The 27026-nt window shown below is 50.6% G+C and overlaps 2 protein-coding genes across 4 annotated transcripts in view; one reads left to right on the top strand and one right to left on the bottom strand.

Annotated features, from left to right (window-relative positions):
* Positions 1-3706, bottom strand: part of PAH (phenylalanine hydroxylase) — a 42845-nt gene extending 39139 nt beyond the window's left edge. Inside the window, exons 1-2 of one of the 3 annotated variants that reach the window (XM_056341717.1) lie at positions 3538-3706; positions 3219-3355 (exon numbers count right to left, since the gene is read on the bottom strand). In XM_056341717.1, coding sequence (XP_056197692.1) covers positions 3219-3260 — 42 coding nt within the window. In that variant the 5' untranslated portion in view covers positions 3261-3355; positions 3538-3706. The remainder of the gene's footprint in view (positions 1-3218; positions 3356-3537) is intronic. The other 2 variants (XM_056341718.1, XM_056341719.1) reach the window with 2 other exon arrangements.
* Positions 3707-12326: 8620 nt separating this feature from the next.
* ASCL1 (achaete-scute family bHLH transcription factor 1) lies at positions 12327-13456 on the top strand. Its single transcript, XM_056342042.1, has 2 exons — positions 12327-13115; positions 13338-13456. The coding sequence occupies exon 1, from the start codon at positions 12440-12442 to the stop codon at positions 13091-13093; it is 654 nt and encodes a 217-aa protein (XP_056198017.1). The 5' UTR covers positions 12327-12439; the 3' UTR covers positions 13094-13115; positions 13338-13456.
* The last annotated feature ends 13570 nt before the right edge of the window (positions 13457-27026 follow it).

The following is a 27026-nucleotide window of genomic DNA, read 5'->3' as shown; positions in this document are numbered from 1 at the left end:
CATTAATGCCTTATTTTCTGGGTTTTTTTTAACATCTACTGGCCTCGGGCAAATTGCTCCTGGTTGGTGTTTCACAGATCACACCAGACATCTGCAACACAGTCAGGTACGAGTCCAGGGTCAAAACTTGACTCAAGGTATCCATTCATTTTTTCTTCATGAAGATCTGTATTTTTAGTCAGAGCCTGTCCTCATTACAGTTATTGCTTAACTTAACATACAAGTCAAAGTCGCTGATCCCAAATATTGTCCTTAAAAAGACAGCCTTTGTAGCAGATAAATTAATAAGCAAATGCAGCTGCCCTGAAGCCATAAAGTTCTTGGTGGAATTACATTTTCTGAAGCAGCATTATAAGGAACTGCCACCTTCTGCAAGATAAATAATTGCCAATTCTTCAGGCTGTCTTTGGGATCCTGCTAACCTCAGAAGAGACTAACACCAGATTTTTCTATCTGGCTTTATTACTAGAGGTTGCAAAAGTTATCCAAATGTTTTCCACCTTTATAGGGAACCCCTAGCGCAAGCTGTAGTAGAGGTACTGTGGTTTTGGGGTGGGGTTTTTTTTGGTGGTTTTTTTTTTCCACCAGTGGAACTAATGACTGTGCTACTTCCCACAACATCTCTGTACCTCCCAAATCCTCACACAGCCCAAAAGCCAGCCCAGCTCTTATATGGTGGAGACCAATAAGAAAAGCAGTCAGGAGCCATGTGGCAGCTGGTGTAAATTAAACCCATTCACACCTCAAGCAACCACAAGGGAAAACAATGACAGCAGCCTGTCAAAAGGCAAACCAAATGTTAGTAGTCCAGACATTTTATGGTAGTGTAACCCAAACTGTTATTTGCAATACCATCCATGCATTGCTTTGCCCTTCTGTTTTCCCCCACCACAACCAAAACTAATCTCAAGGACAGAACTGTGCTACATCAAGGTCTGCCTGACAGACTGAGAATTTGGTTTTCATGGTCTGCACTGAAACTGATTTAAAAGTCATGCAGTTATGTATTTAAAATACTCTTGCCAAGGCATGTTGTGAGGACCAACTTCTATGGCAGGTTGACTTGAATCTGCATGACAAAGGAAGAATTTGTGGTTTGGAGACCTGCAGGGGATATAATGCATGGTTCAAGTCCTGCAAGGTAATTCTAATGTTAATTGATCTCTTTATACCATGAGATTACCCCAAATTACTTACAAACCTACTTTCCAACCCCAATAGATTCTTACTGGTCACTAGCCTTGATGTGTTGACATCAGCCACTTTTGATCTGTCCTCACTCATTTTCCCACTCTTGTAAATTGATTTTTGTTGGTGCTTAAAAGTAAGACGCAGTGCAGTAGGGAGTAGGCACTAATCCTGCAAACCGAGCGATACTTGCTTAACTTCTTGTACATCTGCATATGTACTCAGTTCACTGGAACATCTCTGTATAAATTTCAGTTCATGCCTGAGTCTGTCCGCAGAGATGACAGCTTTCATTGCAAGGGGAAAGAAGAGCGAAATGATTGTTTTCCTGGTACCCAGTCCTCAGCAGTATATATGAAGGCAATATGCATCAATACACACTGGAGACAATATACATCAACATATACACTGGAGATAATATCACATCATCACAATACACATCAACATACACACAACCACTCACATTTGTTGCTGAGCTTTTTCTAGTACCTGTGCATAGTTCTGTTGATCACAGTTTATTCATTCTGAATTCTAATTCTAATTACTTGGTTTGCAACACAGAGAGGAATTGCAACACTGAGGTAGTTCTACTGTTCTGTTACTACGGTGATTCTGATTAAGAGTTGAACAAATTGTTTCATTGTCATTGAAACATTGCCTATATGATATGTATATGTGATTTACAAATGTGGTGTGAAATAAATTAAGCTCTAATTTTCTTCCAAGTCTTTTTTTTTTTTTTTCCCCAGAAGGTAGAATAATAACCAGTTAATGAATATGAACATCCATCCCTGGATCTAGTACAATATTAAAGATAGATTATGTATAGGTACAAAGATGGGTTTACCTGAGCACAATGCAAATCTGCATCTTTAACCACTTCACACACAGACTGATATTGCCTTTCTGACACATGTGACAGTATTGGAGGTCAATAACACAGACCTGTCAGACTTCTAATCCACTCCTCAGCTGGTTAGATAAAGCCCTGGAGAGTGAATTCCAGCACTATTGAAGCCAGAGTAAGATCTTCTTGCAGTTTCAGTGAGAGAAAAATTTAACCTCTGTGTTGTAAATTCCAGATTTATAAGGTACACAAAATAGTAGGGGGAAAAAAAAAAGGACTTGGGGAGGTATTTCAAATGAAGTAAGATTTCTAAGTTACTTCTGAAAATAGAACTAGTTTCCAGGACAGATTTCTTAAGGCATTTAGATGCTCAGCTCCCATAGATGTCATTAGGAGCAAGCAATTACACAACTTGCAAAAGTAGCAAGGTGAGACCCTAGAGAATTGTTGTGGGAGTTCAGCCTCAGCACACAAAGCAGTAGGAAACCAGGCTTTCTCTGCTGCTCCGCTCTTAGAAAGGCCTGCAGTACCTGAAGCTCATTTTTGCACATCTTCTGCAGCTTGTCTCTGGCTTCATCAGCATCGCATAGGACAGGTACATACAGAATTTGGTCCTAATAATTAACCATTCTGGCCTCAGGTTACATCATTTGCCCCTGCAGTAAGTACAGTGCCTGTAATCAAAAGGCACGGGCTCCAGGACTTTCCTGTATTTCCCAAAGCAAAGGTTACGAAGTCAGTCAGTAAACATTAAAAAAGATGGATGTCAGAGCTCCAGAATTTAACAAACAGCTCCCCCAGAAGAGTACATTAAGTTCAGCTGCCTTCCCTTAACAGAAGGAAGACAGCTTGCTTTTATCACATAGGTTTAACACCTCTGATTAGCTGCTGGTCTTTGCTGCTGCTGCTGCTGCTGCTGCCGCTGCTACCCTTTGCCATATACGCAAGGATACTGTTGCAGTGTTAATTTCATTCTCACTGCACTTTTGTAAGCACAATTAATAACAGAGAAGTATGCTGTCTGCCAAGAGGGAGAACGGCAGCACCTAGGCACCACAAAGCACTGAGACAGGCATGTTTCCTCCCATCCTGGGTTACACAGCCTCTCAGAGAGTGGGGGACAAGATCGGCAAGCGTGGCGGAGGGCAGGAGGGAGGCAGCAAGCACAGACCCCATCACTTACCTGGAAAGGGTCGCCATTTGTTTTGCAGTGCTGTGCATCCATGTTGCGGAGACAGTGACACCCACGCAGGGAGGACCCTTCACTGCTGCAGGTGAAGCCTTCTGACCCTACTAGAGTGGCCAGAGCACTGTGCAAAGCTATTTAAAGTGGAGCAAGTGAGGCAAAGCCATCCCCTTCCCCCCCTTCCCCAGCTCCCTCCCCTGGACACCCTGCCAAGGGGGCGTTCTCCCTACACGCCCCCACCCACGCCTGGCACATGGACGAGCCGCTCCACACTAGCCAGCCCCTGCGGATCCCACCCCAGCACACAGTGGCTCACCAACATATTGTTTCTATCTGCGCCCAACGTAGATGAGCAGCATGCTTTGAATTAACAGCCTTCCTCCTCCTGATCAACACCAGCCGCTGTTTTCATTTTTGCACGTCAACATGTCGTCTTCAGCTCAGCCTCCCCCCTTGTCCATTCCCATCGCTGGATGCCTGTTCAGCGTCAGGTGGGTTTTGCCTCAGGGCTCACTCCACGTGACCAGAGATCAGATGTTCCCTAGGATCTGATCTGATCTTTGGATGCCAAACACAAGCCAGTGAAGGCTGTGGCACAGCCTTTTGCCTTCAATAGGGCCTTTTGGGCTGCATCCAAGAGGTCAGAGAGCAGGTGACATCTCTCCACACACCAAACATTGGAGAGAGAGACCCAGTGTAAAGGAAGTGTGAGACAGGAGTTAGCTACGTGAACCTCACACCGTGATATGAGTCTGGACATGGAGAAAGGGAAGAAGGTAAAGGAAGAAAAGGAGCAGGGAAGAATAAATCCGAGCTAGAGGGCAGGAGGATGCAAAAGAACTACAGAAGATGTATGTGTGCTTGTATATTGTGTCAGCTATGGAGAGCTACAAGGGAAACAGGGTGGGGGACATACAAGATTTCGGAAAGGGTTGGTAAAGGATTGGTATAAAAGAGCTCAGATTCAGTTTAGAAAGAGTCACCAAAGGGTTTGAGGGAATAAAGGAAAGCTGTAGCCCAATACTAGAGGGCAGGTGGGAAAAAAAATGGTCAAGTATCTATCTTGCTATGTGGAAAGATGAAGTCTACTGCGATAAACTACGTCAAGGCAAGTAATCTTGCTAAATTTTTGTGATTATGATAAATTCTGTGAAATAGAGAAAACATTTCTTTATAGTTATTTTAGCCTTGAGGGAAGCTCTACTGCCTGCACCAGTGCAAACTCAGATTGGTAGATATTAACAAAGACTTACTATGAATTACTGGTACACATGAAATCCAATTGCTGCTAAATCTGATCAGACTTATAGTAGGGAGACTGAGTTGGAACCACTTTCAGGGATCTCAGCCTGAACCCATGTTCAACCCATGACTGTGGAGTCCAGCTCACTGAAATTATCAACTGTATACTGTGCATCTGAAGTAACTCGGTGCTTTGGGCACAAATACAGAACTTTTTTGGAAGAGTTGCTTATTTGTGCATCCGGTGGCTGCACACAAGGGTAGAAAGTTATTTTCTGAAGTGATTGGCAAGCTGGTAGTACAAGCTGGCAGGTCAAGGTAGGCAGCCAAATGCAATGCACACATAACACACTGGGCCCTGCTGACACTATGGCAGCAGGTCAGGGCAAGGAGACATGGAGCAGTAGCGGAAAAGGAAATTAAGCTTAGTAATAGCAGAATAAAAACTAGTGGCTTTGAATGGCTCAGCCAATAAGTTCACTACTGTAGGCAGTATTTTGTGCTCTATGTTTGTGCAGCACCAGGCACAGCCCTATCCATGATAGGGACATTAAAGGCCACATTGCAAAAACAACCAGGGAGATAATGTTGGTGACATCACTGATTATAGTTCTGTGCAGGACAAGACAGCGACAATAAAGTCTCCACAGCTACTGGTCTTATTTACTTTCCCCATACACCATGCCTCTCTACCTGGTATATTTTTCAACTAGATTTTAGATAATTTAAATATATGCTACAGCTGGCCAAAATAACAGTGGCATCAAAAAGTATTTTTTCTGTCATTTGTTTGTGCCTTCCTCTTTCTTTTTTCCTTTTCTTTTCTTTAACCTTTGATCTATCTCTTTTCCTTCTCTGGCTTTTACAAGCATTAGCATTTTTTTTCCTTTCTTCCATCCCTTTCCTTATGCGTTACACCCTCTGTTCACTCTATCCTGACAGTAATGGCAAGGCAAAGTGAAGTATTGGGTATGCAAAATGTTGCTCATGCCAAATCCTCGTAATTATCTACCTCCTCCTGCCCCCTGCTTTTCTCATTAATATTGCAACTTTCTCTCTTACTCTTATTTGCTACATAATGTAATAATATCACCAGTGTATTGCCAGCTGTTCGCTGTTTCATCAGCTAGGGCTGTCAGAAGTTGCCTGGTAGCACTGGCTGGGGGAAGTAAAGCTCCTCCTTGCCAAGTGGAATTCCCAAATTCTCTTGTACTAGAGCAAAGCTGTTTGTGTCTATGTGTGTGTGTCTGTCCAGTGCCATTACAATATGAACACACAATTGCATCAGTACTGGTTACCTTGGACCATTTCAGAGTCAAAACTGCCGGAGCTTCCCAGTCCTCTTCAAAGTACTAGTTCAGCATACCAGGCACGGGTTTGTCCCTCTGCAGTGACATTGATAACTGGAATTTCCTACTCGGGTTTCAAGTTGCCCCATGTGAGTTGTTCCCCAGCCCCTGAGTGAGCACCTGAACTTTGGGTCTACTAGTCCTGCTCTGAGCTCTGGTTGCAGGACTGCGCAGCCCCACTGCTTTCAACCATATGCTGGTATGCACTAATGTCCCATGTTGCCTCCATCTAAAAACGCCTTTTCGCCCTCAGAAACACACACGCATGCACCACAGATCCATTCCTGGCTGTGCTGCTCAGCCACAGCTAAGAGGGCTCTTTGCACTGAAAGTTGGCAGGTTCCCCTGGCCGGCGTGATGCAAGTTCAAAGGGCCACGGACTTTGGCTGCATTTCAGGCTGCTCTTTCCTGCCCCTGCCTTCAGCCAGTATTTGCAGAGCTGCAGCTTCTGGTTTGGGCAGGGATGCCCCTTCCCGTGCAAGGACACTGTGACTCCCCTTGGCCTGCAGCTCCCTCCCTTCCCTGCTGGTTCGGGGTGTCCCGGTGGATTTGAGAGAGCAGTAAGCAACCGAGGGAGCATTCCTAGTAAAACCAGGAGCTCCCGAAAATTTCTCAGATGAGGATTCATGAGTAGCTCGGGGTGTAGGGGTGTGGATGCGTACGGCATAGGGGGGTCCCCCTTATCCCTATTGTGTATGGATTTACCAGAGGTCTCCGGGTGCTGCAGGCACCCCCCATCCCGTCCCCAGAGGGTTTCCCCCGCCTCCTGCCCTCCGCAGCGCGGCGTGCCCGGGAGGTGGCACTGTGTCCTCACGGCAGCGCCCGCCGAAGCCAGGAGCTGGGCAGGGGGAACACCCGGCTGCCCCCGCCGCCTGCCCCGGGGGGGGTCCGCCTCCCAGGCTGCGGGCAGGTATCACCCAAGCCCCTCGCCCACCCCTCCTGCCAGAGGACTGCGGCTTCGGAGGCGCCGGGAAAACACCATCCCCCAAGCCTCCGAAATGCAGCTCTCCGAAAAGTGGCGGGGGGCAGCCCGGTGTGATTTATCCCCCGGGGCTGTGACGGACGCGGGACGCGTGGCCGCACAATGGGGCCACCCGGCGGGGCCGGCGGGCGAAGGGCCCCGCTCCGCGGGCGCGCAGGGCCGGGGGCGCCGCGCACGCCGGTGCCGGTGGGCGGCAGCGCCCGGCGGGGCCCGGGGCAGCGGAGGGGCGAGCGGGCCGGGGCTGGGCCGGGGGGCGACTGCCGCGGCTGCTGCTTTTTTTCTCTTCCCCCCTCCCCCCACCCCTTTTTTGCAGCCCTATATGCAAACTGTCACTTTAGGTTAGCACAAGGCCTGATGTAGCTCATTAGCATGAGCTGTATCTAATATGCTTAAACCCTCTAATTATTTATTATGCCCTAATTGGCAGCCCACGAAATGTCTGCAAAGTGATGAGTGTTCATCCCAAGACGCCGTTCGAGAAGAATTCAGCAGTGTCGCTGGTCAAACGTCATTTTTAATTCTTCATTGGGGCACAGGCTTTATTCCTCTTCGGGGACGGCACAACGGTAGCAGAACTCGTCCCACTCGCTGTCCCGGGAACTAGCCTCCCGCCACCCTGGGCGGGACGGGCAACAATTATTCACGAACACGGTTTAAACGCTCAAAGTCTTTCTTTCTGTAAAGGGACGCTTAGGAAGAGATGTTAAAGTTTATCAAGTACGCCAAAGTGTAGGCAGATGCTCCTTGAAAATTACTTACCCGAAGGAACAGCCATCAGGGGAAAATCGCTTTCTGAAAGTAGCAAAGTTTGGAAAATTATGTTCACAAAGAAACTGTTTCAAAATAAGTTTACCTCTCTGAGGTCGCCTGTCGCCCCCCCAGCCCCACCCCCCCTTGCCTTTTTTCTTTTTTTTCTCTTCCGAGTCTGTATTATGTTTCTTCAGGTTGCGCCAACTATTTATTTATCTTTATTCTTTCTCTCTTTCTTTTCATTCATTATCCTCTCTCTCCCCCCCCATCGCCCCCCTTTTTTTTTTTTTATTTTCCTTCCTTGTGTGTGTGGCTTCTCGGTCTGATCTGTAGCTTGTTACCACCCACTGCACGCTCTCTCCTGCAGCCGAGGTGTTTCTATACAAACTTCAGCGTCCAGTTGTCATATTAATTATTACACTGAGTAATGACTGAAATAGTCAAAATAAGGGGAGACTCAAGAGAGCTTTTTCTTGCTGCTCAAAGATTCAGCAAAGAAGCCTTGCAACAAAGCACTAATTGGTCCCCAGAAATACTCTGACAAGGCATGGAAGATAGGTTTCATAAAGCCCAGCAATTGTGAAGGGGGAAAAGATCCTTGAATAGACCCCACGCTTCTTTTCTAAACTCTCTTGCTGAGCAAAAAATGGACTGCTTCTTGAATACTGGACTGATCTTGAATGCTATACCCAGCAGAGAAAAAAATGCACCATTTATTGTAAGTTTTTTTTCCAGCTATTCATGTGTTCTATGTGGAGAATAAGCTGGTTTTGTTTACCATGAAAGACCTTTTACTTTATTTTCACTCTTGGGGGGGGGAAGCTGGAAAAGGGAGGGGGAGGGCGAGGGGAGGGAGAGAAACACATGTGCCCAAATCCAGACGAGCTGCCTACTGTAACAAAATGGAGTGTAACAAATCCTACAGAAGTCCCGAATGTATCGATTCTTTGAAGATCTATATAGATTAACGACTTTCGTTCTGCTTTTCCAAGACAGCATTTAATCATAACGTAAATGGCCTTTAAAAAAAGAAAAGGGGTGGGGCTGGGGGGGGGAAGGCATACCAAAGTTGGGTTTTTTTTGAAAAAAAAAAAAAAAAAAGGCAAGGACTTCAAAAGACCTCATGAGTGTGGCTACAATTTAGGCACACAAAAAAGCCACTATAAAATAATGACAGTTCAAGATTTAAAAAAAAAAAAGGGGGGGGGGGGGGGAGAAAAAAGAAAAAAACCCAATGAAAAGGGCAAGGGCTATTTATCATTATGTTAGAATTAAGAATTTCGAAGTGCAGGTGCAGGGCTGTGCATACAAGTGGGTGGAGGCAGGGGACCTTGAAACAGTATTTATTATCTATAAATCTGGCAGCCCCAGGCCCCTTACCCTGAGCAGCGAGCAGACAGGGGAACTGGCAAGATTGGCATTACCTCGGAGAATGCAAGGGGTGAGTTTGTTCCCCAGCAGCAGTGGATGGCAAGGGAGGTGCTGGGCTCTGCCCTCCCTCCTCACCCCCCAACCACCACCCCCCCCCCCGGGTGCCGGAGCCAGGGAAGCCAAGCCGGGACAGAGCCACGGAGGCAAAATTACATGCAAGTTACACTTGGTGACCTCTGGGCCTCACGTCTTTTGCCTTTTTAAAAGCCCTCTGAGACTGGAAAAGGAAGAACCCAGAAACTCCAGCCTCATTTTGCCATTTTGCAGAAAAAGGGAAGGAATTTCCACATCAGTTCTGGTAGTGTGCTGCTCCAGAAGAATTACTCTGTTTAAATACATATATAGTTTACAGGACTGCAATTATTTTGGTATTACTGTTGCTGCTTCCCAAAGCACCAGGATGCGAATCACAGGGCTGGTTCGTTACTGTTCTTTCACCCCAGCAATGTCACAACATGGAGCTGATGATGCAACAACTATTTTCAGTGCAGAGAATTCTGACATCAGAAAAGGGATGTTGAATAAACCATTCAGAAGACTTGGAACTGAAGAGGGAGAGCTCCCTATACAGAAAATAAGCACAAATGTTTTATCCTGCTTGGGTCTGGCTGTCCTGCCCAAGAGACAAGGCAATCATTTAGTATGTTTCACATGTGATGAGACAATAGGCTAAAAATCAGAAAGAAACTCAGTGACCACTGAAGAGGGACCTGAAATAAATGTGACAGAGGTTAGACCAGACAGAACTGCTTCACCTTTTTCATCATGTGCATTAAAAGCTGCCATGTTAAAAATTGCTAAAAGACTAGTTAGCAGGTGCACATTAAGGCTCTGCCATATGACGATGCTGCTTATCACTGTTCAAACTCATGTGTCCAGCCAGGGTCAGGGATCCAGTGGCAGATGAGAAGTGATCTCTACAGCTCCAGGCTGCAGTAATTGAGGCCAGCAGCAAAGCAGGGCCTGTTTTTGCACTCACTTCCCCTGAAACCTGAACAGGAACGGTGCAGGTCCCCTCTTCCCATGCTTTAGTGCTTGTGCGAGCACCAAGGATGAATGCTGATTGCCAGGGACTTCCTAGAGCCATAATGTCGCCCACGGCAAGACTGTCATACTGCGGCTCTGCTTCTTTTTAGGGAGTTAGAGAGCACACACACATGAGTTTTCAGAGTGGAAAAGTGTAGAGAGAAGTGGAGATCAGACAGAGCTGAAGGCAGAAAATGTGTTAAAGCTTGCACAGCTACATGGCTATGTGAAATGTAGGGGGGGCAGGGTGAGAAGGCCATGCCAGGGTCCCCACTGCTGCTCATGCCAAGAGCAGGACCACCAGCACGCCCCAGTGCTGAGCCTGGCCATGTCTCCCAGGCTGCCCATGCCCTGGCAGCTCCAAGGGTCGGTGTGACCACCAAGCCACACCAGCCTGAAGCTCTCAGCACCTCAGCACTGCTTTTCCACATTTGGCCCTGAGCCACAAGTGAGGATTCACCTGGCAGCAGCGATCACTTCCCCCGCATCGGTGCCCTGCTTCTGCTTTGCAGGGTAGCATGGGAGGCAGCAGGGGCTCGGCGAGTTCCCTGGGGACCAGCAAGCAGGCTGCATGACCTGGGGAATGGGCTCTGGCAGCGGAGGAAGAGCTGGCCCCACACCTGCTTGCTCTGCTTAGCACACCCAGGCTTTACGTTGTCCTCTAAAACAGACCTGCTCCCCGCCGGTGTCGGTGGCCGTACCGCAATGCTCTGACCTGCCACTTTGGAAGCAGCCAAGAGAGATTCAGCCTTTCCCTCCAGACAGGCTCGTCCCCTGGCACTCCGCATGTCAAAGGGGTGCCACAAGTGACCTCTGCCGAGGCTCCGCACGCTGCTGCTCCGAGCAGCGCTCCCCCGAGCACCCGCGCCGGCTCCCCGCGCAGTCCCGCGCTAACAGCGCCGTCAGGCCGCCCGCGGGGCCGGCACGCGCGGCTCCGGCCGCTGGGGGGGAGCGGGCCCGGGGAAGCGGGCCCCGGGCGGCGGGTCGCGGACACGCAGGGAACTCGGGCTCGCAGCACGCGGTGAGCAGAGGACGCTGTACGGGGCATCCCAGTGCTTCCCAGGGGACGAGGACGAAATGGCCCCGTCGCCGTGCCGCACACGACGAAGTTTCCCTTCCCGGCTGCCAGCGCACATGCACACCCGCACCCCGGCGCTGGCAAAGGGCGCTTCCCCCGTGGGCACGCACCGGCCTGGTGGCCCCGGCCCCGCGCCGGCACCTGCCGCGCCGCGGCTATCCCCTCTGAATCCCGGCAGGTGCCGCCAAGGCCGCCCCCGGCCCCGCGAGCGCCCCGGCGGCAGCCGGAGCAAAGGAAGCCCCGCACCTCCCGGGGCTGCCCGCATCCGCCCGCACCCCGGCTCCGCCGGCAGCCTCCCGTCCCCCGTCCCCCGCCCGCCGCAACGGCTTCCCGACGCGCACCCCACCTCCGCGGGGAGCGGGAGGACACGGCAGCAAGCGGCGCCCGGGCACCCCCTTCCCCGGGCAGGGCCACCCCCTCTCCCTTCCGCCCGCACCCCACACCGAGCCGCGACACCCACCCCCCCCAGCCCCCTCCCCGCGGCGGCCCACGCGCGCCGCCTCCAGCCCCGTCGGGCCGCGCCCGCCGCCGCCGCCCCGCGCGGCGCCCCGGCGCGGGTGTTTGCTCAGGGCCGGGAGCGCGGCACGCGCCGGGCGCACGCACTTGCAACAACAAACCCGCGAGGGGTGGGGGCGGCGGGCCGGGGGCGGGGGCGCGGGGGGCCGGCGGAGGGGGGCGGGGGGAGGCGGGGCCGCGCGGCGGTCAGCGCGTGTGCGCCGGGGCCGGCGGGGGGGGTGCGGGGGGGTGTGCGTGTGCGTGTGTGCGTGCGGGGGGCGCGGGGGGCGGCTGTGTGCGCGCCCGCGCCCCCCTCCCCCGCCACCCCCCGCCGCTGAAAAGGCGGCGGCGCTGCGCGACCCGCGGCCGGCAAAGCCCGGGAGCGTGGACGGCGCAAGGTGCAGAGTGTGTGTGTGCGTGTGGGAGCGCGGGGGGAGAGAGTGCGTGCGTGTGTGTGTGTGCGTGTGTGTGTCTGTAGGAGACGGGGGGGGCGAGCCCCGTCCGCCCCTTATAAGAGACACAATCCCCAGCCACTTTTTTGCAAAAGGGGCTTTGCAAAGCAGCCTGCGCACACGCGAGCGCCACGAGCCTCCCCGCGGCCGCCGCACGGAGGGCGAGAGGGAGGGGGGCGGGCAGCGCCGCCCGCCATCCCCGGCCGCCCGCCCGCTCCGCCGCCCGCTCCCGCTGGTCGCCGCTGCCGCTCCTCCCTGCCCGCCGCCTCTCGCGCTCTCTCTCTCTCCCTCTCTCTCAAGCGAGCGCGGCAAAATAATTTTTTTACCTCCTTTCCAGTTTTGTTTCGGGTGGTGGGGGGACGGGCACCGGCCGCCGCTCGGGCGCCCCCGCCTCGCAGGACGCCCCCGCGCCCATGGCCAGCGGCAGCCCCGCCAGGATGGCCAGCGGCGCCGGGCAGCCGCCCTTCCTGCAGCCGGCGTGCTTCTTCGCCGCCGCGGTGGCCGCCGCCGCCGCCGCCCCGCCGGGGCCGCCGCCCGGGGCGCCGCCGCCGCAGCTGAGCCCGGCGGGCGGGCACCCCTCGCCGGGCGGGAAGCCCTCGGCGCCGCGGGCCGCCAAGCGGCAGCGCTCGGCCTCGCCGGAGCTGATGCGCTGCAAGCGGCGGCTCAACTTCAGCGGCTTCGGGTACAGCCTGCCGCAGCAGCAGCCGGCGGCCGTGGCGCGGCGCAACGAGCGGGAGCGCAACCGGGTGAAGCTGGTGAACCTGGGCTTCGCCACCCTGCGGGAGCACGTCCCCAACGGGGCCGCCAACAAGAAGATGAGCAAAGTGGAGACGCTCCGCTCCGCCGTCGAGTACATCCGCGCCCTGCAGCAGCTGCTCGACGAGCACGACGCCGTCAGCGCCGCCTTCCAGGCCGGCGTCCTCTCGCCCACCATCTCGCCCAGCTACTCCCACGACATGAACTCCATGGCGGGCTCCCCCGTCTCCTCCTACTCCTCCGACGAGGGCTCCTACGACCCGCTCAGCCCCGAGGAGCAGGAGCTGCTCGACTTCACCAGCTGGTTCTGAACGCTGGCGGCCCGCGCGGCAGGTGGGTACGCGCCCGCGGAGGGCCGGGGCGGGGGGGGCGGACGGACACGGGGCGGCGTGGGGTGCAGCCGCGCGGGGGGACCGCAGCCGGGGTGTCCCCGCAGCCGGGGTGTCCCCGCAGCCGGGGGCCGCGCGTCCCGCGGTACTTACGAGCGGCTCCGGCAGCCGGGCGCGGCGCTGCTCCCGGCGCGGCTCTGATCTGCTCTCTCTTTTATTGTTACAGGACAGTTGCAAAAGGGAAAAAAAACAAAGCAAAACACAAATATATCACAGACAGAAAGACAGACACAAATCCACTCAGAAAAAGAACCTGTTGCGTTTCCCTCTCCGCCGCCGTCGGAGGGCGGTGCGGCCACGTCTCCCGGCGGGCGGGCACAGCGCTGCGCGCCGCGGGGGCGGTCGGGGCGGCCGCCCCCAGCCCCGGAGCCCGGCCGGCCCTTGCACTGCGCCGCGCCGCCCAGGACTGCGCCCCGGCGGAGCGGGTGGCCGCGGGGGAGCCGAGGGGGCCCCGGCCGGGCCGCCTCCGCCCCGGGCCGCGGGGGAGGGCGGGCGCTGCGCTCCTCGGCCTGCGGAGGAGCCCTTCCTCGGGCCCGGCAGGCAGGCATCCCCCCTCCGCACCCCGCCGCCGCCGCGGCCCTTCAGAGACTGGCGGCCGTCGCTCTGTGGACAAAGTCGGTTCCCCGGTGTGTGTGGAGGTGTTGAAATTCAGCTACGCTGTACTCAAAGAAGACCCCGGAGCCCCGTCTCCCCCGCTCCCCGCGCATCGCCCTCCCCTTGCTCCGAGTTTGTCCTCCCGTTTCCATCATAGAATGCTTCCAATCTTTTTTGTGAATTTTTTTATTATAAGAAAATCTATTTGTATCTACCCTAACCAATTTGGGGATATATTAAGCTATTTTTGTACATAAGAGAGAGAGATTTATAGAGGTTTTGTACAAATGGTTTAAAATGTGTATATCTTGACACTTTTTTTAATATGTAATGCTTATTACCTCTTCATGTTTAGACTTGTAGTCGACGTTACCTTACAACTGCCATTTTTGTATGTGGTTTTGTAAAGGACTTGGATTTCCTCCAGATGTACTTTAGCACCAACGTGTCTTACTTTATAGAAACTTTGTTAATGTATTAATAATGTTATTAAACAATGTTCAAAGTGAACAAAGTTTATGCAGCTATTGTCCAAACGCAAAATGGTAGCCATTTGTTTTTATATGCTGCCTTTTGGAGAAAAAAAAAAAGAAAAAAAACCAACCCCACAAAAAACACAAGCAAGCAAACAAAAAAAAACCCCTGTGCCATTGCCTTTTCTTACTGTTTTATTACAAACTTACAAAGGTCCTGTATAACCCTGTTTTATACAAACTAGTTTCGTAATAAAACTTTTTTAAATTGAAATGATCGGCTGCCTACTGCATGCAATTTTTTTTTCTGTCTGCCATTGACAACGATGAATGTAAGGATAAAATGTTAAATGATGTTATGCCGAAGCTAAGATGCATATGAAGTGTTTGTATCTGATGGATGTAACATATATATCTTTATCTATCTCTATATAAATATGCAAAGATTTAGTGGTATCACCATTGTTTTCTTGCCCTTCTGTGTTGCAAATGTGTATCCAAATCAAAAGGCAGGGGATGATTAATGATTGCATTGTGCTTCCTGAAATCACTGCACATTAAAGAATTCCCCCCAAAAGCCCAAGTCCCAAAAAGAGAGGGCGCTCCATCCCGCCTTTCGGCGGTGTGACCCTGGCCTCGGCGGCTGTGACCCGACGGGGCAGGAAAACACAGGGGAAGGCGCCGCCGCTCCCGGGCACGCAGCGCTGCCTCTGCGGGGCGAGCGGCCGGGGAAATACAACCGGCGGGGGAAGACGGGAAGCGGGAGGCGAAGTGAGATACAATTAAATAAATAAATAAAGTAGCAGAAATGTGTGGCAGCTTAGCGACACTGGTCTTTCTAAGCTTGTTATTCTACCCAAATAGCGTGATCTGCCTGTAAAAGTACCCAATTACCAAGACTCAAAAAGAAATTGGACGTCCCCCCCCGCTTTTTTTTTTTTTTTTTTTTTGGCTAGCCTGCTTGTTGTTAGTTAGCAAGGACGTGACCAGAATTCGCCTTCTCCTTTTCGCCTGGCTCCTACATCGCTTGCAAATTCAGTTTGCGTGCACCAAGCCAAGCGGAAAGCAAAGCGCAAAATGCATCTTACAAAAAAAAAAAAAAAAAAAAAAACCAACAAAGACGGGGGAGAGCCAGTGCATCGTAGGGAGTTAAAAAAATCTAGCCCGCTCCGCTACAAATGTGCCATAGAGTTGCGAGGGATGCGCTGTCTTTAAAAAAAAAAAAAAAAAAAAAAAAAAAAAAAAAAAAAAAAGGAGGATGGAAAAACTTTGGTGAAGCACCCCGGAATTTCGTCTGTGTGTGTATGTATGTGCAGCTATATATATGCACACACGCATATGCATACATGGACCTATATTCGTATGCATATCAATGTATAGTCCTTTCTGCATTGCTTTAGAAGTGTACACACATGTGCCCCTTCGCCTCCTCCCCCCACGCCCTGAAATGATCAATATGTGATTTAATCGGCGGGGGGGGGGGGAGACACACGGGACACACTGGGGTCACGCAATCCCTCATTACTTCAGCACAAACACTTATTGTTTTAACCGCTCGTGGAACTACTGTTTAGTTATGAAAATAATAACCGTTATATGCCTCCATCCGCTCTGCCTTTACAGCATCTCCTTTCTTATTTACCCACTTTTGCGAGTGTACAGATAAGGTATGCAAAGAAAGTGTAGCGAGTAATTTATAGCTATGAATATAACATTAGGATAATGTTTCATTCTGTTACAAAGGCGAAATTTCTCTTCCTTGTGTAGACAGGTGTTCTTTTTTGCTCATTTCTGAATAGTAAATATCCAGACTCATTAAACTAAAGGCAAAGTTACGCTGTTGTTCGCTACAATGTATAAGGCAGGCTCAGAAATTCACCACCTCCTCCCTCCCTCTTCCCCTCAGCCCCCTCCCGAAGGAAAGAAAGAAAGAAAGAAAACACACACACACAATTTTACTGAAGATAGGGAAAGGGCAAAGCAGGATTGGGGTAAATCTCATTACATCTGCTCTAATCGCTTAGCAACACAAAGCCTTTTCTTGTATTAGCGCGGAGAGCCTTTCAGCGCTGCCTGACAGACAGTATTCAGTTAGCATTAGTAAACTCCATAAATCAGGGACTTCTTTGGGCGCAGTGTAAGTTTTAGAACTACTCAGGGCTGGGGGGGACGCGCAAGCGGGGCGGGGGGTGTGGGCTGCAGATGGAGGTTGCTGGGTCACGGTCTTATTAATTTATTTACCTATTTATGTGTTTATCATAATGCTGGAATAGCGTCCCGTTGGCAAATGTCTCTCCCCCCGCCCACGACCCCAAGTCAAGCCCCTCGGGCAGCGACGGGGAAGCACGGTGAGACCCCCCCGCCGCCGCGCTGGGCCGCGGGGACGGGCAGCGCTGCCACTCACCCCCCTTCCCCGACGTGCGAGGTCTGCGCCCGCGGAGTCGGGGGGCATCCCCGCGGCGTGGGCTTTGCCCTTGCTCCCTCTCCCCACCCCCACCCCCACCGCTGCCCCCTCCCCACAGGACCCTCTGCTGCCCAGACTTTCTTCCGCGCACGGGAGAAGAGCCGGCCCCGCGCGGCCTCCGCGCCCCCCCCCGCGCTCAGGTAACAGCGGAGGGGGAAGTGCCGATCCGCACCCAGCCGAGCAAGCGCCGGGCTTTGGGGACCCTGGGGCGCTTTCCGCTTTTTCAAAACACTTTTTCCTCATCTTGCTCCTCTTTCTTGACTTTTTTTTTTTTTTTTTTTTTTTTTTTATGTTTGGTCCCTCTCCTTTCCTCCCCCCTTCTTCCTTTTATTCGCCCCCCCCCCCCCTCCCCGCGGCGCAGGTCCTGCCTTTTGTGTGCGGACTCCCAGGGGCACAGGGGGGCCGCGGGGGCCGGGCAGGCAGCGGGCAGCGCTGCCCCCGCGCGTGTCACGCCTCAGCCTTTATCCCGGCGGCGGCGGCGCGGCGGGGGCCCGCGGGGCTGGGGGCGGTGTACGCCCGCCGCAGCTGCCGCCCGCCCCGCGCCCGCTCCCGCTCCGCGCCCGCTCTCGCTCCGCGCCCTAGGGCCGGGCTGCGGGGGGCGGGCAGCATGCCCGGGGAGGGGAGCGGGCACCTGCCCAAGGTCGGGCGGGCGCGGCCGCGGCCGGGGGGACGCCCTGGCTCGGCGCTGCGCACAGCTCCATAACGCAGCGCGTATTACTCAGTGCATTCAGGGATTAGCTCGCCTTGAAGTGTAGGGGGGATTCTGTGTGTGTGCCCCCCTCGTCTCTTGGAAAGGGGAGTGGGGCAAACACCACCCTCACCACCACCACCACCACCCCCGGCCGCCAGCCCGGCCCGGCCCGGCGCACTGCAACTTCTTGCTCCCAAGCGAGTTCGCTTTTAGCGTGTCAGCCCGCACAATGCAGGGCTAATTCCTGCTGCAAAAGGCAAGTGGTGAGGAATCAATCGCAGGCTTTATGCAATCAAAAGGGATGATGGGTTTGGGGTTGGGTTGTTGTTTTTTTTTTTTTGTGTGGTTGTTTTTTTTTTTTTTTTTAAAGTTGCCTGCCCCAGACTGAATTTCTCCTGCTCCTTACCCTCGTCCTGTTAATAATCCCATGCAGGCGATTGCAGACCGAGGTAAAGCTATCATTTGTATGCGGCTGAAGATTAATTTCCCCCATGTACCAACTCAACGGCATAGTTATCTCTTTAACAGGGAAAACAGTTTGGCTCCATTGTCGGGTTGCCAAGACCGCCTTTTGAGAAAGGGAGCCCGGCTAGCCTCTGATCAAACTCAAAGGTTAGTTAAAAGACAAAAACAGCTGAAAATCTTCATGAATAATGCTGTTTCCCCGAGCCCAGTGTAGTGCAAGCGCACATTTCAATGCCAGAGCATTTTGTTATGCTGCTCGCCTAAGTCAGAATTTCACAGAAAAGGCAGAGAAGAAAAGCTCCAACAATTAGAGGGGGCCTGTCAGAAAACATTAACGCCTTCCTCGCCCAGCCTGTCAAGCGTGCTGGAAATAAAAAACTGGCATAGCGAATCGCACCTCCACCCTCCGGAGCTGCGGGAGGGGAGAGGGAGGGGGGTAGGGACAGAGAAGCGGGGGGGTGAGGGGGTGGGGGGCGGGGGGAGAGAGAGAGAGAGACAAATGGACAAGCCCAGGCACTTAACAGTCCCTCTCAGCTTGGCAGTTCATCCAAAAGCTGGAAAAAGAAGGGGAAAGGACCTGCAGCTGGATTTTCTCTATATTCACTCCTGTTTCACGCTCCAGAACGATATTTTCTCTCAGGACCATCAGGTGCACTCACATTGTCTCTGCATCTTCAACACTTTCCTGCATCAGTCCCGTAAAGCACACATGAGGTGCCTGGTGAAACAGCAGCATGGCAGAGCTCTTACCACTTTTTGCTTTCTGCTCCCTCTAGAGTCCCGCTTCTAAGTTTCCATGCCTGTGGCCATGTGGACATCCAGTGTGGCTGACCCACAGCTGAGCTGAAGCACCTCGTGTCAGAGAGCTGTGCTCATGTATAGCACCAGAGCTATCTCACCCCTTAGATTTTGTTAGGAAAACATATTTCAAAGGTACAGCTTTAACTACCCAGACTCACTACCCACTTGCTCAAGTCCTTTTCTGGGGTGAAAACCTATTGAACAAGGACACCAAATTACTTAAAGCCTCACTTTCCCTGCCTGTAATTGAACATCTAGGCTTTGACTTTCCTGGCCAAAGCATGGATTTTTCTGAAGCATTTAAATTACAAGAGAGATCTGCTCCTTCTCTTACTGTATGAAAAACTTCAGACCATCACTTAAATCCTTTTTTTTCTCTCTCCCCTTGTTGCCTTCATTGTCCCGTTGCAAATATATGTATATGTCAATATGTGATAAAGGCCAGATCAGTACTGTGCAACTTCTACAGCCAGCCTTTTGTCAGGGGTGGGGGATGGGAATGGGGGTGAGAAGCAGGGGAAAGTACTGCTGTGAATTGTAGTATTCACGTGTGGGTTGAAAAAATGAAAATCCAGCAAAATATGAAGTGACTGAAGAAAAGGAGTATCTCCAAATCTCATCTGAGGTGTTCTAGGGGGTTATATCAGTAAAGAGACACAGCGACACAGCTCAGATGATGTGTGAAAGAAAGATAAGTCATACTTTGCTCATGGTTAGAGCGCTGTGTAATTCCTATGTATCCTGTGGGGAAGAAGCTCTGACCTTGGGGACAGGAGCCCCAGCTCTCCATCCCATGCACACTCTGGAGCAGCACAGTGCATCCAGGCAATATGATGCTTGCTGGCCCCCTTCTGAAAGGGCAGGTGTTTCCTGCAGTTTTGGAGCCAGATGTGTTCCCAGAAGGATGTAAGCAAAGGAAGAGCCCTACTGAGAGCTGGTACTTTCATTGACTCTGACACTTTTGTCCTGGTCCCTCCTCAGTAGGAGAGGGGAGAAGTTTCATGAGGTCCCTTTCCTCCCTCTATCTGGCTACCTGGTACTTACTATACTAATGGCAGAGGGAAAAGTTAGGTAAAAAAGCAGAGGCAGGCAACTAAAGGAAAGCTGCTTTTTTTTGGTGACAAGGCATTAGCAAGCTAGATTCATTGCTGGCTATGATTTGGTCCTGTCTCAATCTATTTTAGCCTGAGATTCACAAAGGCTAAACAGGGACCATAAGTAGGTCCTCACAGGTCCCTGGGGATATGCAGCATTGGGAGAACATGAGAAAGCTGGCCAAACAGAGGGGGCTGCTGATCCAGACTCTGCTCTTGTGCAAAGTGCTGTGGGAAAAGCCAGCATATATTAATAGTCTGCCTTATTTTTCTGGTGGACAGAGAATCCATGTTTCTTTTCATCCCATTGTGAACAGGATTCAATCTTGTTTGTGTTCTTCATCCACCACCCCAGAAAGTGTTTGTTGTGTCTTTTTCCCAGAAAAGCTTCACCCCCCTTAAAACATCAGAGCAAACATCTGTATGTTGTCCTATATGTTACTTGGAAGCTGCCTGGGAGCAAAATTCCTTCGTAAATGTCACCCACCAGGCCTTGTGTTTCAACCCGCTCTTAGACCCTGTAAACAACAGCAGCAGTCAAGTTGTCCAGGTTTTCTGCAGGTCACTCCTACTTTGCAGCAAGACGTTGCTTTCTTGCTTTCTGCTTTTAGAAACTCCCAATAGCACTGGGGAAGGAAAGGTAAAAATCACACAAACCCCTATAACCAGCCCCAGTGGTGTAGTCCAGACCTTTTCAGTAGGGGTGGAGTTGTCTTCTGAAATGGAGCCCAAACTCATTTGGTCCAATTTCACAGAAGCAGATCACAGAAAGAGCACATGTTCCCCTTTTGGGATGGGGTCTCCTCCTCCCTTCCCCCAGACACACCACTCTCTTGCTTGGTCTCCCCTCCTGCTGCTGGTTGGAGCTGTGAGCTATTTTAATTTGCACTTGCTGCACTGGCAGGGCTATATTACTCTGGAACAGGAAAGGAAAAGCCCCATATTAGTAAAGTGTGAAATGCAGTTTTGACTGAAAAGGGAAGCCATTTCGACAGGATTATACCGTGACAGTGCAGATTAAAACCCTGCCATATGGCATAAGATAGGCTTGCTTTTACTTTCAGGTAACAACACATTGTTAATTAAGTGGCGATGACATTTCTAAATGAAAAAAAAAAAAAAAAAAGAAGAAGAAAAGAAAAAAAAGCCACCTGTATGTGAAATAAAGACAGTCAAGTGAAGGGAAGACATTAATCGGTGTTAGTAACACTGGAAATCAGCCCTCAGTGCTAATAATACTGGAAATCAGCCTTCTTTTATCACTATGGTTAATTTAAATAGGAGGGGGAATTTGTTTGATTTGTTATTGAGTAAACAACAATTCACATGTGCACTCAGAGAAGGGAACACAGTGCTCCTGAAAGGTGCCCGACTGACAGCACGGGAGAGCAAAGTCCTGTATCACATCCAGGACAAACATGGCCCAGGCAATAGTGCAGAGAAGTTCCCCACCCTTCTTTGCCAAGGGCCTGCAAGAGGGTGGCGGAGAGTTTCCCTCAACAAGGCAGGAGGCCAGCCTGCCTGCTTTAGTGTTGGTTACAGGTAAGCACATGCCTAAATGCCTCACTGTACTGGAGACCTTTGCTTTTGCATCTCTGAGGGTATGCCAGCAAACGATGGTATAACCCAGGGGTCCTCAAACTATGGCCTGCGGGCTGGATACGGCCCCCCAGGGTCCTCAATCTGGCCCCCAGTATTTAAAGAACCCCCCCACCCCCCCCTGCCGGGGGTTGGGGGGGGGAAACCAAGCAGCCGCAGATGACTGCCTGCCACTGCATCTGCACGCCGGCCCCCTGGTTAAAATGTTTGAGAACCGCTGGTATAACCAGACGACTCCAAACCTACAGTCCCTCCTACATGCACTACTGTGTCACTGTGGGACTGCAATGGCTTTAAGACAATAAATGGGATAATATCAGGCTGTTGGTCTACAAGCAAAGGGTCACTGGTAATTAATAACCAACCCTTTGGACCTTTCAGATGAAGGATGTTCTTCAAAGACCTGAGACTTTTACTTCAAGCTTCTAAGCAATGTCTGTGTATATTCTTCTACACCATTACAAACTGCATTTGGAGCTGCTGACCCAAAAGGCTGAAGAACAGGCAGTAGGGCACACTTTGCTTCACCCTGTTTTAACTGTCAGAGCAAACCACATTTTAAGCTACTGTAATGCACATCGTGTTAGTTTGCCCGGCTCTGAACCCTGATCTAGCAAGGACACTTACAGATACACAACTGTATCTCTTCCATCTCTCACTGGCTGTGTTGCCACTCAGATGAAATCCGATGTTTCATGTGGTCCTCGCAGATTTTGCATGCTCGATGATTTGAAGTTGGAATTAAGCAGCCAGGTAAGGTTTTAAACAGATTTATGTCCATGGATGAGCCTGAAAAGCCTGACAGCACTTTATACTTTCTGCTTTCAAATATTTGCTGCCTTCTCCTCCACCTCTTTGGCCTCCTGTTTCTTACATCTGGGGCTGTGGCAGCTCAAGAGTCACACCTTGAGCCATCTTTCAGGGTAAGTACCATTTGTATACCTCTTCATGCAGGTAGCCTCACATCCCTCACCAGCATGGTATATCAAGAACAAGTGTGGGGTGAAAGGACACCTGCAAACTGAGGAGGAAGCACAGACATAACATTCAGAAGCATCTTGTTGCAAATACTACCCATCTGAATCCCAGATTCCCCTAGTCTTCACCAAAGGTTTTTGTTCTGCCTCTTAGGGACCTGCTGGTGAGGATGGTGGCCAACTTCTCCTGCCTCTGAGGTGAGCAAGCCTGTAGGAGATGGGTAAAAATGCTGGCAATTTCTCCCAGCTGTGCAGAAAGGGGGATGATATGGGCCTGCAGTACCACAGGATGGGGTACTGGGTGCTGTGGCAGAAAGTCACGGTACTAATGAAAGGGAGAGGCTCCCTACCAAGCAGCTGTGCCATGTACTGCTGTGCAGGACCAGCCTTGCTCGTGAGCGAAATGGGAGCATGTAGAAAGAACAATGCTGGCCAGACACCCCCAAGACCCAGGCAGTGCCAGCCCGAGGACATGATGCTGTAGCAGCAAGCAGCATGCCGGGGCTCCTGCGGCTCCCTCCCCTTGTGTTCACTCATACATCACAAGAGAGATGTGTGGGTGCAAGTGGCTTGTAGATGAGGCTGGTGGGAGTGTGAGACACGTACAGGAGGATGATGGCTTTATCATCATTCACCTACCTGGTCTCTTTTTGAACCCAGATATATTTTCACCTTCTACAACACCCTGTGGCAATCACCATGAAAAGATTATGATGTACAGGCAAACAGAAATAAAATAGCTGCTGGCAGAAGCAGTGAGCAAACCTCCTTCCCTCCTCCCCTGCTCCTAAGTTTCTTGTCAGGAGACCACTGCAGCCACAGTAGCAGGAGATGAGGACAATGACAGGTCCACAAGGGGCACTCCACTCAGTCTGGGCTGTCCCTTGGCTTCTCTTTATGGCCAAATCCCATCATCTTGGCACATCACTTTTAGTTACCACTACTCCTTGCTCTCTGTGTGGGGAACTGCTACTGACCAACAGAGCATTTATAAATAGAACAATGTTTAATTAACATAACAGTAGGACAGACTTGTTGAAATACTTCCCAGACAGCAGGCAAGAGTCCTGACAAGGAGACTATTATGAGAATTTTAATGAATCCTTCAAGAGTGGGGTGGCCTCCATACACCTACATTGCAATGACTAATTTTGTTTGTGAAAATTGTATTCGTAAATGATACAGAGTAACAATAACTTTGGAGACCAGCGAATTGAATAAAGTCACTGGGTGACTATGTGAAATACTGCCTACAGGACAGAGCAGAGTGCTTACCAAATGCAGTGCAGTCATGGGTCCAAGTGCCCACAAGCTCCCGTCAAATGTAGTTTGCATAAGGCAGGCAAAGAAGCAATTAAATAACCCAAACAAGGATCTAGCTGTGCCAGATGCCACCACAGCATGAAAAGAAGCAAGGCTGCACAACTGCTTCTGTGAGACACAACCAGGAGCATGTGCCTTATTAACACCACTGTTAAATGCATGCCTGCTAGCTGCTGCTGCTGTAATTGAGACAACACGCACATATCCTTGCCATCTCCCTATCTAAGAAAACAGGAAATTAAAACTGGCTACTTCAGTGATGAACCTGTGTAAGGTTCCCACCTACCATACAGCAGCCTACTTCTAACAGGGACGTGTGAAATGTGAATCGAGGGGCACTGAAAGGGCAAGGTTTACAATGTCAGTGCATTTCCTTGTGCCTGCCTCCTCCTAGCTCTCTAAACTATTCTGTATCCTCTAGCGGAGACATTGCACACCATCGGTAATGCAGTGACCATAACCACTAGGTATTAATGAGCTCAGAAGTTCAGAAACAGCCTCTTATTCTTCAAGATCTTAAACAACGAAGCTCCCAGGAAGACAGGTTTATTCTTGAATTTGCCAGGACAGCTGTCCATTGCTGTACTGTATGGACAGTAGCCAGCAAGGGACTCTGCAGACCCTGTTCTTCTGACTCCACCATCATTATACATCTGAGGTTCTTTCTCTCAGAAGATCTAGATACTAATGGAAAGATTCAGATATGTATTATCTAGGCAGGAAACCTGGGCACAGCTAGTTTTCTTCCCCAGTTTTGCCATTTTCTCTCCCTTACAGGCATGCCACATTTTTTCCCTGGAGTATGGCGAATTAGGTAAATGCACATTGATTATTGAAATATGGTGCACTGCACTTCAAACAAAATGGTGCTGCAAGGTTAGATTTGCATGGAAGTGTGTGCTAGAATAGTCTAACTATGCATAAGCATAGTCAAACACAGGTTTTGGTGCATTACTTCACACATTCAGGAGCAAAATCATCTCTAATTCATTGGGTTAGATGATGACATACACAGAGCTGATTCAGAAAGCCGACAAAATTATTGCTGAAAACTTTGGTAACACATAAGGATTTCACTGAACTAGAATGAAACTTTGCAAACTGCTTGCCATAAGCCTTGGTTCGCCAAGGCAAAGAGATGAGGAAGGAAAGAGTATGTCCTCTTTACTGCTATGGATGCTGCTACACTCGTAGGTGAAGGTTGTGAAAGCATGGATTATTCCTATCCACATGCATCAGTTTCTTGTTGAATTCTTCCTTTTGCATGATATGGAATCTTGCCTGTCAGATTAATGCAGTGCTTCACCCCCAAACAAAAGTGCTGGCCTCCAACAAATCCATCTACAGCACACCTAGCTCCATCGGTGGGCATATTGTAAAAGGTAATGAGTTTGACGCTCCTCTTAGCTCCAGCTGCTGTAGCAGCATGTAATGAGCCCTGCTCTGTGGACTCCGGCTCTCACACTAAAACACCATTGAGAAGTGAGACAGTGTGCCAGTGAATTTAATTTACTGCTTAGCATCAACTGGCCCCAGATGATGGAAGGTCATCTGGGTGGTGGGTCAAGTGGTGTAAAGAGCTCCAAATCTCCTTTCTGCCCAAGGGCGCGGAGCTGGTGAGCCCACTGCAAGCAGGCACAGACCCAATGGGGGCACATCAACTGAGCAGGCTCCACAGGCAGATTCCTTCAGAGCATCTGCTCTCCCAGATGAGGAACCCCTCCCATTGACTTTATCCCATCAGCATTTTCACAGCAATTTAGAGAAAATCCAGTGCAATAGGCCATGTTCCTTGGAGGAGTTAGTCTGCCATTGTAGGTGCTTCTTTTCTGGTGGAGTAACTTTCTTACCTCCATAACAGCACATCACACTGTATTTTTGTTTTGAGGTTTCAAGGATTTTTAGATCACAAAAGACTGTCATATCATTTCAAGGAAGAGAAGCTGGAGGGAGGGTCTGAGTTGTCCAGAAAGGGCCAATACCAGAGGTTGATGGAAAAAAATAAGAAAAGGGGAGCACATGGTGATACTACCTTCAATGACATGCAGAGCCAAAGGCAGTGACATAGTATTCAGTTGCTCCCAGGGACTTTTTTCTGCCATGGACTTGTATAAATACATTGTAAGTGGCACTAAGGCTTTGGGTGCATTTTAAACTAAGCCTGATCAACGAGGAATCTTAAAAGGTTAATTTGTTGTATTCAACCTAATGGTCAGACCTGCCTCTGCTGACAGAGACTAACTAGTCATCCCATGATCCAGGGGATTATGCTCCTGGGAGAGCAGGACTGAGACACACCTACCTAGCAGGGTAAGAGTGCTCTTTCCCATTGGGAAGATGGGTAATGCCCTTCAGGGATATCCCAGCCTGAAACCCAGAGTTGTGACTGTCCAGTAAGAAACAGCACAGCCAGATCCAGGCCTCTGAAAAATGGAAAGCTGCTAGCTGGGGATGGCGTCCTGGGGCACAATGTGCTCCAGGCAATTTCTGCAGCTGCTCTTCAAAGACACAATCATTGAATGCAGTGAGACCACCTGAGGAGTAGGAAACCTTCCCGGGAGAGTAACATAGGCAGAATCAGACCCCCAGGGAGTGAAATATGAGCCTTTAAAAAATTACCTCACTGTGTGGTGGCAGGCTTCTAGCTGGTTTGTGTGCCTGGATGCTTGCTCACATGTGTCTACAGCAAAATGCGTGCTCTTGGTTCGGTGCAATCCACACGTGCACACATTCCTTCCCCACTTACAGCACACCAGGGACTTGGTAGAGCCCATAGACACACGTGTGGTATGCAGGGGCCCAAAGACAGAGCTGCACAGCTACGTCCATGTGGGCAGGCTGTGCAGCACAAAGCCAGGTACCATCACTTTTCCCGCATACTGGTACGGCATGGGCTGAGCGCGTGTTTATGCCCCAAATGTCTGTCTTGCTTTAGATATTGCCACCTCTTCCAACACAAAGACCTGTTTGTGAGGCTGCAATCCTTTTCTGCGGGAATGACAGGTGGGAACAGAGGTCTGATATAAATATACTCTGATGCGCAGTGGGTTGTGAGTGGGATCTCGTCTAATCTTCCACCCTGAACAAACAATTTTACTTTGCGCGAAACTTTCTCTAAAAGAGAATGGGCTCAATTAAGAAAACCACAACAACACAACTTTTAAAAAATACCGTCGTTATTGTTCGTGTGGGTTTTGGGTGGGCTGTGGAAATTGATTTACGAGTCAACCACTTTTCTCTTTTCTTGCCATCTCTCGCTTGAGTGGTTTGTAGGCCTTGGCCCTTTCTTTCACTCAAGGAGAATAAGGTTGTCTATGGAAGAGGTCAGCATTTCAAATTGGTGGAGTTCAACTGCACAAATGACATAGAACTGA

This window comes from Falco biarmicus, chromosome 5 (genome assembly GCF_023638135.1).
Source record: "Falco biarmicus isolate bFalBia1 chromosome 5, bFalBia1.pri, whole genome shotgun sequence".
NCBI classification, from domain to species: domain Eukaryota; kingdom Metazoa; phylum Chordata; class Aves; order Falconiformes; family Falconidae; genus Falco; species Falco biarmicus.
Note: the sequence above shows the minus strand (reverse complement) of the source record. Positions and strands in the feature narration are given on the sequence as shown.